Source organism: Musca vetustissima, unplaced genomic scaffold, assembly GCF_032173495.1.
Source record: "Musca vetustissima isolate MV318-11 ecotype Yass unplaced genomic scaffold, APGP_CSIRO_Mvet_v1 utg20336, whole genome shotgun sequence".
Lineage (NCBI taxonomy): Eukaryota > Metazoa > Arthropoda > Insecta > Diptera > Muscidae > Musca > Musca vetustissima.
In genome coordinates, this window is record NW_026886023.1 from 1 (window position 1) to 16,551 (window position 16,551).

Consider the following 16,551-nt stretch of genomic DNA (forward strand, 5'->3'; position numbering starts at 1 on the left):
GATATACAATAGGAGTGGATTTTTTAAAAAATATTTGTTCAGGGTCTTCGATAAAAAAAGTGGTCTACTATAGACATGGATTTAAAAAAATATATATTTTTAGGTAGTACCATTTGATATTTTTGGGTATCCTTCCCTCCTTGCATGCTTCGGAAATGCTGCTTTGAAAATTCCAACTCATGATGATTATAATTTCCTTCATTACTCAGTATTTTTTTGTCGGAGAATTTTTTTCTACAAAGCCACTTGTTTGCCTTAGAGTAACAACAACAACATGAGTGAAGTAACTCGGTACCGAAAAAAAATCGGAAACATGATTTCATGTTAATGAATCATTAGTAATTTTTAATGATGTTGTTAATATTCGAGCGAGTTAAAGCCAGGGCAAATTGGGGAAAAACAAATTTCTCCAAAGAAAAAAGAGAACAAGAAGAGAAAAACGAAACGAAAAAACTACCAAGCACCCCTCCCCCACCTTCTGGAACGGAAGTGTTGCTAATTTGTAACTAATTATGTTGTTGAGATTGCTGGGCCACCCTATTCTCACCCTACGAAAATCCAACAAAATTTCACAGGAGGTGCCCGACAGGCAAAATACTCAAAGGTTGAAGAGTGCTTTTGACATATGAGAGTACTTAACACAGATATCCTTTTTCCGCTGACACAGACACACGCACCTTAAGGCGTACACACTTACATATATTTTAATACGGAAATAACACACATACACATACTCATACATACCTTTATAAATTGAAATGTCGCCATGGGCGGCAAACGTTTACTTTTCGGATAGAAAAAACTACCCGCCGGATGTGCGGGATAACGTGATGTTATACGATAGATAACACCCTGCGGCGATGTTGGCCAATTGGGAGCGGTGAAGGTGAAGCCATTATCGGTGCCAGCATCCAAGGGGTCCATTTCCACGGTGACAGTGTCGATCCAGGAGCCACCAACACAGAGCTGAAAAAAGGAACAGAAAAAAAGGTTAATAGAAAAAATGGATTATTCAGTCCCCAGAATTTTTTATTTAAAGAAACAATCAGAAGAATTTTTTCTATAAACAAAACATTTCAGGGGACCAAAGTTTTCTATTCTGAGGATTTTTTTTTCTATAATAAAAACACCTGAGGAGACCTGACAATTTTTTTCTATAGAAAAAAACCACTCAGCAAGGCTGACGATTTTTTTCTATAGAAAAAAACACCTCAGGGGACCTGAGGAATTTTTTCTATAGAAAAACAGACCTCAGGAGAGCTGACGAATTTTTTTCTATAGAAAAACAGACCTCTGGAGACCTGACGAATTTTTTTCTATAGAAAAACAGACCTCAGGAGACCTGACGAATTTTTTTTTATAGAAAAACAGACCTCAGAAGACCTGACGATTTTTTTCTATAGAAAAACAGACCTCAGGAGACCTGACGATATTTTTTTTCTATAGAAGAACAGACCTCAGGAGACCTGACGATTTTTTTTCTATAGAAGAACAGACCTCAGGAGACCTGACGTTTTTTTTTTCTATAGAAGAACAGACCTCAGGAGACCTGACGAATTTTTTTCTATAGAAAAACAGACCTCAGGGGACCTGAGGAATTTTTTTCTGTAGAAAAACAGACCTCAGGAGACCTGACGATTTTTTTCTATAGAAAAACAGACCTCAGTAGACTTGACGAATTTTTTCTATAGAAAAACAGACATCAGGAGACCTGACGATTTTGTTTCTGTACAAAAAATCAACTCAGGGGACTTAATAAATTTGTTTTTTTAAGAAAAAAGATTAATATTCCTGTCAGAATCACAAAAAAATATTCTGAGACCTCTGTGCGTATGACTATTGTCACAACGTATACGCCACCCTATCTACCAAAGAAAAAATTGTTTATGTTTGTAGTGCTTCTATAGGAAATAGAGAACCCTGTAATATGAGGATTTTTTCTGTAGAATAAATCGCCACTGTATTGGGGAAATTTTGCTATTAAGCAACTTAAAGTAGAGGTCCTTTGTGCGTACGGATATTGTCGCAACGCATACGTTACCATTCGTTAAGGTACTGATGATTTATTTTCTACTGAGGAAAATATTGTGTTTTCTCAGTTCTGCCTTCCCACTCCCCATAATTTACATGTCTACCCTTTCTTAGCCGTGCCATTGAGTAATTTGTTACCTGTAACCTTTTCTTAAATTAAACTATCAATTTATTTCTTCAGAATGCCCTCCACCCCGCCTCATTACAACATTGGTAAACATCCATTGTTGATGACCACTTACCTGAAATGAATCGACCCCTATAAACCAATCCGGCGATGGTACGATGCGTGTCATTAATGACACCAAACTGTGATTGCTATCGACAAAGAATTTTGCCTCGCTGCGACCCGCACCCTGGTTAATGGCCGGCAAATTGAATTCATCGAAAATGTTACGTTCGCCGGTCGGAACAGCTGTCGGCGTATTATGATTGTTGCGTGTTGTTGTAGACGTCGATGCGGACGAGGACGATGAGGATGTCGTGCTAGATGATGTAGATTTCTGTGATTGTTGTTTTTGTTGTTGCATTTGCAGTTGTTGCTGTTCGCCTAATTGTGTGTCCAATATTTCACTTTTACCCGTTTCGGCAAATTGTTTAACACCGGATGTTGCCTGTTGGCCGATGTGATATAGAGCATATTTGGCGTCATGTGTACGTCCTGCAAAGAGAATGAAGAAATGAAACGAATCAATAAGTGGGGGTAGTTAGGGGTTTCGGAAGCAATTGCTGGCAAATTGCTGTAATTTAAAAAAAAATCGGAGCTATTTAAATTTTTAATATGGAGGAACAAATGAACCTCTGTTTTAGTGGCTATAATTTGTTTTCAGTTGAAATAGATTATATTGGATTAATGGGAATACAAATAACTAGAATATATTTACTAACTTGCGGGCTAATGGTAATTACACTAGATAACCAGTTATGCCAGTAAAAAGGGTTGTGGCGAATGGAGTGATTGATTTTTAATGTCATAATTATTTTTTAACAAAATCTCCTCCCACACCATTTTCATATCCGATGAGAAATATTAAATTCTAAGCAAAATTATTAAAGGGTACCTCAGTGCGTATTAATATTGTCAGAACGTATACGCCACCATTTCTCCTAAAGCAATCCATTTTTTCTTTGTAGTAATGTGGATTTTTTCCAGGGTAGAGACAATTTTTTACAAAAGAAGACTTCCTTATGTTACAGTGAATTTTTTTATAAAAAAATCCTCAGTACGTCTCTGAAAGGAGTCCGAGGGCGTACTGAAGGATTTTTTTTCTATAGAAAAAAGAGTCCGTACAAAAAAATCGTCACTAACCTGAGAAATTTATTTATTTTTTTTATTTTATTTATTATTTAGTGCGTATGACTATTGCCGCAACGTATACAACATCAATACTCTCATTAAAATTAATAATCAACTTTTCCTTTAGTGCAACTGAGGAATTATTTCAGGGTGCTGGTGATTTTTTTCTAAAAAATCCTTTTGAGTACTGAGAAAATTTTTCTGTAAAAAAGGTGTCCTCAGGGGAATGAGAACTTTTTTCTCTATGAAAATAAGAGTTCCCTGGAATGCTGTGGAATATTTTCACAGATTCGATTCTTTTCTATAGACCAAAATTTTCACCGTTTGCTGGGAATTTTTAATTAATAAACAATTTATTCCTGGAAACCTCTCTATTTATGAATTTCTTCTATGGGACCTTAGTGCGTATAAATACTGTCGCAGCGTATACGCCACCATACCTCTCAAATAAAAACTGCTCTATTTAACAAATTCTGTATTGTTTTTTTATTTTTATTAATTGTGATAAATTTCTGCAGGATATAATGCTATGGAATGTTTTTCATATTTTTAAAGGAGTCATACTATTTCGACAAAAACTAAACCTAAGTTTATTTTGGAATTTTGTCCATAAAACGACTCCCAAGATTATTGAAAAAAATTAGTTACACAAATTCCACCTCTGAGATTTTCTACAGAAAAAAACCTTCGATCATTGAGGACTTTGGTTTATATTTATCAATTTGGTTTAAAGGACCTCAGAGCGTATGACTACTGTCACAACGTATACGTCAAGAAATCTCCAAAGAGATACTCCTCTATTTACCAAAATATACTCTAATTTTTTGTATGTAAATATAAATTTAAAAAATTTTTAAAGACTATAATTATTCCTTTTCTTTTGGATACCATCATGATAATTTAAAATTAGCAACGTCAACTAAAAATAATGCAAAAAATAATATTTTTCAAATAACTCTTCTCTGTCATATACGTATAACCACAAAAAATAACATATTATGATTGCAATTGACCATATAATATTTAAATAACTGAATGATACGTTTATTAATTTTTTTTACTACTTTATACAAAAAATAAAATATGTTTGGTAGTTTATTCCAGAGCACACACGCACAGACACAAATATATCCATAACCATATTTCGAGAGTATTATTTTATTATTATTATCCCAGCCAGCAACAGCTGTACAATATATATATTGGTTCAGATCATCTCCACCAGCATTTGCAGATGTGAGTATGTGAGGAAATAAAACAACAATAGTCATTATTATGCAAGGGATTTATAAATATATCTGAGAGGCTTATACATATATATCTGTAGTATATAAAATTGCAAATATAATTTATTCCTGGATAAGTTCCTGCACTTATGTCGGCATACAGTTATTATTATTTTATATGTGGAAGTTGAACAAAATAAAAACATATTAAAGTATTAAATATTATTTACTTAATTCACAAAATGCAAATGTTGAAGAGAAAGCAAAGAGATAAAATAAAAAAATATGGTATTAATTTAATTTAGGCAATTAGTTGAAGGGGGGAAAATATATTATAGAGTCTATAAAACTTAAATTAAAAAAATTGTTCTTATTTAAGAAGATTTAAATTATAAGACTATATAATTCAAATAAATATTAAAAAAAAAAAAATTTTCTTTTTAAAGAATTAGTATTGAAATCAAAGGAATTGAAATTATGAAAGGTGGTGACGTATACGTTTTGACACTAGTCATACGCCCTGGGGTACGGAATAGGAAAAAGGGTATTTAATGGGTCTTTGGTGGTGAAAAGTCTGGGACGAAAAAGTGTAATCCCTCATAAAAGATGTATGTGTGAACCTCTAGTCTAAGTCCTAGAAATGTAGTTTCCAATTTAAAAACAGTTTGATATATTAAGGTTTATTCAGGCCTCAACATACGAAACAATTTTTAAACCACCTACTTTCGTTCTAGATTCCCAGAAACGTTTGTTCTAGACTCTCAGATTCTCTTGTTCTAATTTATGTTCTATGCTCTAAATTATGAAAGCTAGTGGCGTATACGTTTTGACACTAGTCATACACCCTAAGGTACGGAATTGGAAAATAGGAATTTAATGGGGCTTAGATGGTGAAAACCCTGGGAGTAAAAAGTGCAATCCCTTAAAAAAGATGACCTCTAGTTTAAGTCCTAAAAATGTAATTTATAATTACAACACATTTTGATTTATTAAGGTTTATTGAGGCCTCAACATACGAAACTATTTTTAACCCCCTCTACTTTTGGTCTATATTCCCTGAAACGTTTGTTCACGGCTCCCAGATTATTTTGTTCTAGATTCCCAGCAAATAGTGGGCAAACTCCTAAAAGTATACTTCACATATATAATTTTCAAAGCGAATATTATTCACAGTAATCATGGCGTATACATGTTGACAATACGTATACGCCTCAATGCATAATTTTAAACATTTTATATTATTTTTCGATTTATAATTCTCCCCGGTCTAATAAATTTTGTATTTAAAAATAATATTTTTAAACAATATAAACCTTATTATCCCAACCCCACAACAGAAATTTTTATTTATTCACATTAATTATGAATACATCAATCATCGGCGCATTATTGTCGCAAAAATCCCCGGCTGTCATCGGTCGCACAACAACAACAACAACAATATTATTATTATTTATAATCACCACACTAAGTGGCTAGTCAATATAATAAAATTTTAATAATGAAATAAAATATCACCTTCAACAACACTGCCACGCATATTTTATTGCAATTTAATAAGCAAATAAAATGCACGGCTGGCAGATTCATTAAAAATCGGCGTTGTTGTCGTTGTCGGCATGACACATAAATTAGGGTTAATTCAGATGCAAACGAGAAACAGATAAAAGCAAACATTTATTATTTTGATTTTAATATTGCTTTATCAGATCAACAGATATATTTGATATTTCCTCTGCGCGAACAAAATTTGGCACACAATGCATAATGAAAATGTTGTTCGTATATACACACACACAAAGATATATCTGTGAATGGCCATAGCATGAAAAAGATCACAAGAAATGAAAAGGAGAAGTCGTGGCAATGGCAGCATCATCATCCGCGGCATCGAAATAACCTGACATACATTTTTATGCCGACTTTCTGGTAATTCAGTCAGCCATTAAGTGGAAAACAACCGTGGCATTGCATTCAATTAATTTTCATAATTATGAAAATGGCCAGACAATGGGAGGAAACCCAAGAAATCCAGAAAAAAAGAATACATGCCTTGTAGCTAGGCTTTAAAAACTATTTTAAAAAATCGACGCCTTGTAGATAGGCTTTAAAAACTATTTAAAAAAATCTACGCCTTGTAGATAGGCTTTAAAAAATATTCAAAAAAATCTACGCCTTGTCGATAGGCTTTAAAAACTATTTAAAAAAATCCACGCCTTGTAGATAGGCTTTAAAAACTATTTAAAAAATCTACGCCTTGGAGATAGGGTTTAAAAGCTATTTAAAAAACCTACGCCTTGTAGATAGGCTTTAAAAAATCTACGCCTTGTAGATAGGCTTTAAAAAGACGACGCCTTGTAGATAGGCTTTAAAAACTATTTAAAAAAATCTACGCCTTGTAGATAGGCTTTAAAAACTATTTAAAAAAATCTATGCCTTGTAGATAGGCTTTAAAAAATCTACGCCTTGTAGATAGGCTTTAAAAAATCTACGCCTTGTAGATAGGCTTTAAAAACTATTTAAAAAAATCTACGCCTTGTAGATAGACTTTAAAAACTATGTAAAAAATCTACGCCTTGTAGATAGGCTTTAAAAACTATGCAAAAAAATCTACGCCTTGTAGATAGGCTTTAAAAACTATGTAAAAAAATCTACGCCTTGTAGATAGGCTTTAAAAACGATTTAAAAAATCTACGCCTTGCAGATAGGCTTTAAATACTATTTTAAAATACTTTTTACTTTTTAAAAATCTACGCCTTGTAGATAGGCTTTAAAAACTATTTAAAAAAATCTACGCCTTGTAGATAGGGTTTAAAAGCTATTTAAAAAAACCTACGCCTTGTAGATAGGGTTTAAAAGCTATTTAAAAAAACCTACGCCTTGTAGATAGGCTTTAAAAAATCTACGCCTTGTAGATAGGCTTTAAAAACTATTTAAAAAGACGACGCCTTGTAGGTAGGCTTTAAAAACTATTTTAAAAAATCCACGCCTTGTAGATAGGCTTTAAAAACTATTTAAAAAAATCTACGCCTTGGAGATAGGGTTTAAAAGCTATTTAAAAAAAACTACGCCTTGTAGATAGGCTTTAAAAACTATTTAACAAAATCTACGCCTTGTAGATAGGCTTTAAAAACTATTTAAAAAACATCCACGCCTTGTAGATAGGCTTTAAAAACTATGCAAAAAAATCTACGCCTTGTAGATAGGCTTTAAAAACTATGTAAAAAAATCTACGCCTTGTAGATAGGCTTTAAAAACTATTGCAAAAAAATCTACACCTTGTAGATAGGCTTTAAAAACTATTTTAAAAAATCTACACCTTGTAGATAGGCTTTAAAAACTATCTAAAAAAATCTACGCCTTGTAGATAGGCTTGAAAAAATATTTAAAAAAATCTACGCCTTGTAGATAGGCTTTAAAAACTATTTAAAAAAATCGACGCCTTGTAGATAGGCTTTAAAAACTATTTAAAAAAATCTGCGCCTTGTAGATAGGCTTTAAAAACTATTTAAAAAATCTACGCCTTTTAGATAGGCTTTAAAAAATCTTAAAAAAAATTTACGCCTTGTAGATAGGCTTTAAAAACGATTTAAAAAATCTGCGCCTTGTGAGGAGTCCTTAAAATTTATTTGTAAAAAAATCACGCCTAGTCAGGACACCTTAAAAATTATTTTTAAAAAATCCAACCCATTGTGCATAATTATCTCATTACTGTTGTCAATGCTGTGCATCTTTTGCATGCTGATTATTGTGTTTTTCTCTTCTTTCGGAATTCATTCTGATATCTGCGGATGTGTGTCTGCTCCAAATATGAAAGCAGATAATCACACGGATGAGTGTTCGCTGTGCTCATAAAAAATATATATGGCAGCAGTGTGGGCCACTTAACATTTCCTGCTGATACTGCCGCTGTTTCTGTCACTGCTCTTTTGACACACTTTTCATATTTTTTTAAATATTTTCTTCATTATTGAAATGCATTCTTTCTTAATTTTTTAGGGGGAAATTTTTAAATTTAATTTTTTTTTCAACTTTGCCGACCATATCAATATCTGATCTAAGTAGATAAGTATCTCTTAGTGTGTGAGTTCGTGTGTGTGTGTTCCGATGCGTGTGTTTGCCATGTTAAGCGGTGTCACCCAAAATGTTTTGCTGGCAAAATGCCCACTACTGACCTGATCATTAATTCTTTCATACGATTCATTCAAAACGCTGGCAACAACAACCACAACCCCACCGCTCATATTGATGAGCGTGCGAGGGCATTCAGCTGCCCGCATAACACCGGTAGTGTGTGGAAACATTTTTCAAATTTCAAGCATTTTTATGCCACATACGTTTTATGCTCGGCGACCACCAAAAGGTGATGGGCGGTGATCAGCCTCCACCATTTGCCTCTAAAGTGATCGAATGGTCAAGTGATTAGTAGGGGCTTGAGAACATTGTTTGTTGCTCACACGAGAACGTAAAGAATTTAACGGTGCGGTGATAATTTATGCGAGCGTATGCATCTGTCATGCGAACGAAAAGATCAGTAGCAGCAGTAGCCATTTGCCAATATCATGCCAAAAAAATCGGAAAATCTCTTGTGGGTTAAATGATTCATGTTAAAGTTATTAAAACAGTCACGGACTTAATGAGGAAAACATGTGATTAAATTGTTTGCTTTTTGTTGCAATTTTTTTGCTCTTTTTTATTTTTTTTTCAATTTCTATTGCAGTTCACAAGAATAGAAAAAAAACTAGAATTGCCAATAACAAAATGCGGTCAAGTGATTCAATTAAAAATAAATTAGGTTAATGTGTTACAAGTGTGATATAATTTAAATGCTAATTTTAAAATGTGCTTACAATAAATAAGTGGTAATTAATTTAATTAATTGGACTAAATTAAGAACTAAAAAACAAAAACAACAACTAGACACGTGGATGCAAAAATAGCCAATAAGTTATTAGCAATTTCTTTTATATAGAAATTAAAATTTATTTTTAAAAATACACGCCTTGTAGACAGGCTTTAAAATGTAGTTTTAAAAAAAGCCTTTGTGATAGGCTTTAAAATTTAATTTTGAACTCCCACGCCTTGTAGATAGGCTTTACAATTTAATTTTGAACATCCACGCCTTGTAGACAAGATTTGAAATTTAATTGTAAACATCCACGCCTTGTAGATACGCTTTAAAATTTAATTTTTAACACCCACGCCTTGTAGATAGGCTTTAAAATTTAATTTTGAACATCCACGCCTTGTAGACAAGATTTAAAATTTAATTTAAAAAATCCACGCCTTGTAGATAGGCTTTGAAATTTTATTGTAAACATACACGCCTTGTAGATAGGCTTTGAAATTTTATTGTAAACATACACGCCTTGTAGATAGGCTTTGAAATTTAATGTTTAACATCCACGCCTTGTAGATAGGCTTTGAAATTTTATTGTAAACATCCACGCCTTGTACATAGGCTTTGAAATATAATTTAAAAAATCCACGCCTTGTAGATAGGCTTTGAAATTTAATTTTAAACATCCACGCCTTGTAGATAGGCTTTGAAATTTAATTTTAAACATCCACGCCTTGTAGATAGGCTTTGAAATTTAATTTAAAAATCCACGCCTTGGAGATAGACTTTGAAATTTAATTGTAAACATCCACGCCTTGTAGATAGGCTTTGAAATTTTATTGTAAACATCCACGCCTTGTAGATAGGCTTTGAAATATAATTTAAAAAATCCACGCCTTGTCGATAGGCTTTGAAATTTTATTGTAAACTTCCACGCCTTGTAGGTAGGCTTTGAAATTAAATTGTAGACATCAACGCCTTGTAGATAGGCTTTAAAAATTATTTTGGAAAACTACGTCTTGTAGACAGGCTTCAAAAATAACTGTTAGAAATCTACGCCTTGTAGGCTTTAAAAATGACTTTTAGAAATCTACGCCTTGTAGCTAGGCTTTTAAAATTACTTTTAGAAATCTACGCCTTGTAGCTAGGCTTTTAAAATTACTTTTGGAAATCTACGCCTTGTAGATAGGCTTTAAAAATTACTTTTAGAAATATACGCCTTGTAGATAGGCTTTAAAAATTACTTTTAGAAATCTACGTCTTGTAGATAGGCTTTAAAATGACTGTTAGAAATCTACGCCATGTAGATAGGCTTTAAAAATTACTTTTAGGAATCTACGCCTTGTAGGCTTTAAAAATTACTTTTAGGAATCTACGCCTTGTTGATAGGCATTAAAAATAACTGTTAGAAATCTACGCCTTGTAGATAGGCTTTAAAAAATACTTTTAGAAATCTACGCCTTGTAGATAGGCTTTAAAAATTACTTTTAGAAATCTACGCCTTATAGATAGGCTTTAAAAATTACTTTTAGAAATCTACGCCATGTAGATAGGTTTCAAAAATGACTTCTAGAAATCTACGCCTTGTAGATAGGCATTAAAAATTACTTTTAGAAATCTACGCCTTGTAGATAGGCATTAAAAATTACTTTTAGAAGTCTACGCCTTGTAGATAGGCTTTAAAAATGACTTTTAGAAATCTACTCCTTGTAGATAGGCTTTAAAAATGACTTTTAGAAATCTACGCCTTGTAGATAGGCTTTAAAAATGACTTTTAGAAATCTACGCCTTGTAGATAGGCTTTAAAAATGACTTTTAGAAATCTACGCCTTGTAGATAGGCTTTAAAAATGACTTTTAGAAATCTATGCCTTGTAGATAGGCTTTAAAAATGAATTTTAGAAATCTACGCCTTGTAGGTAGGCTTTAAAAATGACTTTTAGAAATCTACGCCTTGTAGATAGGCTTTAAAAATGACTTTTAGAAATCTACGCCTTGTAGATAGGCTTTAAAAATGACTTTTAGAAATCTACGCCTTGTAGATAGGCTTTAAAATTTTTTTTTAAAAATCCACGCCTTGTAGATAGGCTACGAAATTTAATTGTAAACATCCACGCCTTGTAAATAGGCTTTGAAATTTAATTGTAAACATCCACGCCTTGTAGATAGGCTTTGAAATTTAATTGTAAACATCCATGCCTTGTAGATAGGCTTTGAAATTTAATTGTAAACATCCACGCCTTGTAGATAGGCTTTGAAATGTTATTGTAAACATTCACGCCTTGTAGATAGGCTTTAAAATTTGATTTTAAAAATCCACGCCTTGTAGGTATGCTTTAAAATTTAATTTTAAAAATCCACGCCTTGTAGGTATGCTTTAAAATTTGATTTTAAAAATCCACGCCTTGTAGGTATGCTTTAAAATTGATTTTAAAAATCCACGCCTTGTAGATATGCTTTAAAATGTATTTTTAAAAATCTACGCCTTGTAGATATGCTTTAAAATGTATTTTTAAAACTCTACGCCTTGTAGATAGGCTACGAAATTTAATTGTAAACATCCACGCCTTGTAGATAGGCTTTGAAATTTAATTGTAAACATCCACGCCTTGTAGATAGGCTTTAAAATTTAATTTTAAACATCCACGCTTTGTAGATAGGCTTTAAAATGTATTTTTAAAAATACACGCCTTGTAGGTATGCTTTAAAATTTGATTTTAAAAATCCACGCCTTGTAGGTATGCTTTAAAATTGGATTTTAAAAATCCACGCCTTGTAGATATGCTTTAAAATGTATTTTTAAAAATCTACGCCTTGTAGATAGGCTTTAAAAATTACTTTTAGAAATCTACGCCTTGTAGATATGCTTTAAAATGTATTTTTAAAAATCCACGACTTGTAAATAGGCTTTAAAATGTATTTTTAAAAATCCACGCCTTGTAGATAGGCTAAAAAAATGTATTTTTAACAATCCACGCCTTGTAGATGGGCTTTAAAATGTATTTTTAAAAATCCACGCCTTGTAGATAGGATTTAGAAAGTATTTTTAAAAATCCTTGCCTTGTAGATAGGCTTTAAAAAGTATTTTTAAAAATTCACGCCTTGTAGATATGCCTTAAATTGTATTTTTAAAAATCCACGCCTTGTAAATAGACTTTGAAATTTAATTTAAAAAATCCACGCCTTGTAGAAATATGGATTATTATGATTTATTAATAATTCGTGTTATGGAGCGTATACGTAGTGTCAACACGCATACGCCATAATGTCCCTCTGAATGAAATTCTTTTTTTTCTGCCTTATTTCTTAGGAAATTTTGAACAAAACAAATAAAATTGTTTTCCATTTTGTTTCAGATAATTCATTTGTTTTTTTTTTATTTTTGGGAAATGTTTTACCAATCTATTACCAGATTCGTATGTTGTGACACAATACATTTTCACATTTGTTTTTTGGTTGTTTATTTTTGTTCTCCAATTTTTCTAGGTATTCCATTGACCCATAGCTGCAATAATGTATACGTTAAGTTATCAAAAAAAGAAGGTGGCACAACAGCCAATATGGAGATGGCATTGTTTATTTGCATAGCTGGGCCCAGAGATACGAATATATATGTACAAGCACGATTGTTGTTTACCTTGTTATTTTGATACGGCCCCATATTCCCACCCTGACACACACTTGTTAGTATACAAATGACAGAAATTGTCACATATACACGAACTGACGACAAAATAGAGTAGTATTTATGCGAAAAAAGTATTGAACAAGATCTCCCCATAGAAAAACATGTCAATATTATGACAGTTGACATACTTTTTGTTGTGTGTGTTTTTTTTCGTACTTGAATCGGTTTTGGAGGTGGGTGGGACTTGAGGAACCAACAATGTTGCAATTGAAGTGGTGGGATTATATTTGTCCCTGCAGTGGCATAAATTAAAGTACACACACATATGAAAACAAATTGAAATTTGTTGTGTTTTCGTTGTATCACTTTTTTTGGCAGATAAAATTGGGAATACGATATCTGGAGGTCGATGGAAGTTGAAAAATCCGAACAGAAATTTAAAAAAATATATTGAATATATATTCTATACAGAATTTTTTTACTTGTTATAAAAACTTAGATACTGAGGGCTCGATCTTCTTAAAATTGTTTTTGGATCCCAGACAAATGAAGAAACCTATTCTATAGACTGATTTAACAAATATTAAAATCTAGCGGATTGGTGGCGTATACATGCTGACAATACGTATACGCACTATGTAGGGAATAAATTGTTTAAACAATTGTCTGTATATTTTCAAATGAATTGAAAAGTCTTTAAAAACTAATAATTTATACGCACACAAGTACATATGTATATTTTCGCGTAGATTATTTCCACAGACCACAAATGGAATATTTTTAAGAAAACCAAACATTGACACATGTTAATATTTGCATAAAAATTCTGATACTCGAGGAGTGAAGGGAGGAAAAGAAAATGCTTCAATTATCTGTCAATAAAATTGCGGTTTAATCCGACAAGAATATTCAAATTAAATTGAACATTATTGATTTTAAATACCCCCACACACACACATTCTTTGTACATAGAATAACCACATCCTTGCAGCCAACCACTGCCACAATGTCTTCTCCCCCAACAACTTCTCCCTTACAGCATGGCGGACTAATTGAAAAATTCCATATTAAATAGCACAGAAATAATGAGATTAATGAAAAAAAAACATTGCGCAAAAAGCCAATTGAGTATTTCATTAATTTGTCATTGCTGCTGCTGATATTGGGGTTTTCGTGGAAATTTCGAAAGCTGCTACAATTAATTGAAAATGTTTGCAATTTTGTCATTTTTTCTTGTTTTCGACGAAATCCCCATAAAATATATCAGTAGCTCAATTTTAAAGGGAATTAATTAAAAGAAATAACTAGAATTAATAATAACGAGGAAAAAATCGAAGGATATTTGATGAAAATCTTTAGAGATTTATGGGATGAAGTACACGTTCATCTTACTGCCTCTAGTCCACAAGAGTACTGAGGAATTTTTTTCTATAGAAAAAAGATTCCTCAGACGTACTGAGGAATTTTTTTTCTATAGGAAAAACGAGTCCTCAGACGTACTGAGGAATTTTTTTCTATAGAAAAAAAGATTCCTCAGACTTACTGAGGATTTTTTTCTATAGAAAAAAGACAACTCAGTCGTACTGAGGAATTTTTTTCTATAGAAAAAAGAGTCCTCAGTGTTGCTGAGGAATTTTTTTCTATAGAAAAAAAGGTCCGTACTGAGGATTTTTTTCTATAGAAAAAAGTGTCCTCAGGATACTGAGGAATTTTTTTCTATAGGAAAAAGAGTCCTCATTACTGAGGATTTTTTTTTCTATAGGAAAAAAGAGTCCTCAGACGTACTGAGGAATTTTTTTCTAGAGAAAAAAGAGTCCTCAGATGTACTGAGGATTTTTTTCTATAGAAAAAAGAGTCCTCAGATGTACTGAGGATTTTTTTCTATAGAAAAAAGTGTCCTCAGGATACTGAGGAATTTTTTTCTATAGATAAAAGTGTCCTCAGGCGTACTGAGGAATTTTTTTTCTATAGGAAAAAAGAGTCCTCAGACGTACTGAGGAATTTTTTTCTATAGAAAAAAAGATTCCTCAGACTTACTGAGGATTTTTTTTTCTATAGGAAAAAAGAGTCCTCACACGTACTGAGGATTTTTTTTCTAGAGAAAAAAGAGTCCTCAGATGTACTGAGGATTTTTTTCTATAGAAAAAAGAGTCCTCAGATGTACTGAGGATTTTTTTCTATAGAAAAAAGTGTCCTCAGGATACTGAGGAATTTTTTTCTATAAAAAAAAAAATTCCTCAGACTTACTGAGGATTTTTTTTTTCTATAGGAAAAAAGAGTCCTCAGACGTACTGAGGAATTTTTTCTATAGAAAAAAAATTCCTAAGTACGTCTGAGGACTATTTATTTCTATCAAAAAAAGAGTCCTCAGACGTACTGAGGAATTTTTTTTTCTATAGAAAAAAAGAGTCCTCAGACGTACTGAGGAATTTTTTTTTCTATAGAAAAACGAGTCCTCAGACGTACTGAGGAATTTTTTTCTATAGAAAAAGAGTCCTCAGGGCACAGAAGAATTTTTTTCTATAGAAAAAATAGTCCTCAGAGTACTGATGAATTTTTTTCTATAGAAAAAAGAGTCCTCAGGGTAGTGTGGATTTTTTCTATAGAAAAGAGAGTCATCAAAGTTCTGAGGATTTTTTTTTCTGTAAGAAAAATTTTTTCTAGTCCTCAGTTTTTTTGTCTCCTAAATTTAATGGATCTATGCTATGTTATACCCTTCACCACACTGTGGTACAGGGTATTATGTCTTTGTGCATATGTTTGTAACAGGCAAAAATAAGAGATCCTCCAGAGAATATGCATAGAATCACTTTTTTTTTCCGTCCATGTATTTTTGTTAACAAAGTACAGGTCGCATTCAGAGAATTGGATGAAATTTGGCACAGGTCACTTAATTTTGAAATTTTTCAGATTTAGATATAGCTCCCATATATAAAAATAAATGGTCCACCAAAGTCCCTATATATCTTTTGATTTGCACGAAATTTGGCATAGCATGAAGTCTAGAAAAATAGTCCTGAAGAGATTTGGATATACTCATATATATTTTTCGATTTATAGGACCAAAAAAAGTCGAAACTGATTTAGAATTTTTTCGTAATGAATTATAGTATTTTTATTATTTTTTGTTTGTTTCTTAAATTTGATGGCCTCTATTCTTCTCCAGCTTTGCTTTTTTTCGAACAATTGCACTGAACTTGTTAGCTGTTTATGCTTAACATTTAACCTCCAATTCGAATTTCCTCCATGCAGAAAAGATATGGAAAAATCCGCAAACATTTGAGAATTGCAACAAAAAACTGCGATGAAAATATACACACGCAAACATGTCGCCCACAATCCGGCGACCCATATTTGTTGTCCCGCGTAGCCCCCTTTCCGTCATAGTTCATGTGAAAAATCTAACGGCAATGAAAAGTTTTTTCTGTTTTTTTTTTCATTTGTCGTCGTAGAGAAGAGGAGGAACAATTTTGGCATAATGTTTCAATTTACTTTTGAATTTTGTAAAAACAAATGCAATTGCATATGTG

General features: G+C 32.3%; 1 protein-coding gene across 1 annotated transcript in view; it reads right to left on the minus strand.

Moving 5' to 3' along the window:
• Positions 1 to 744: 744 nt before the first annotated feature.
• Positions 745 to 16,551, minus strand: part of LOC133333507 (spondin-2-like) — a gene marked incomplete at its 3' end in the record, with an annotated part of 64,807 nt that continues 49,000 nt past the window's right edge. The window contains exons 2-3 of the mRNA XM_061541825.1: positions 2,274 to 2,692; positions 745 to 966 (exon numbers count right to left, since the gene is read on the minus strand). Of these exons, the coding sequence (XP_061397809.1) occupies positions 745 to 966; positions 2,274 to 2,692 (641 nt within the window). The remainder of the gene's footprint in view (positions 967 to 2,273; positions 2,693 to 16,551) is intronic.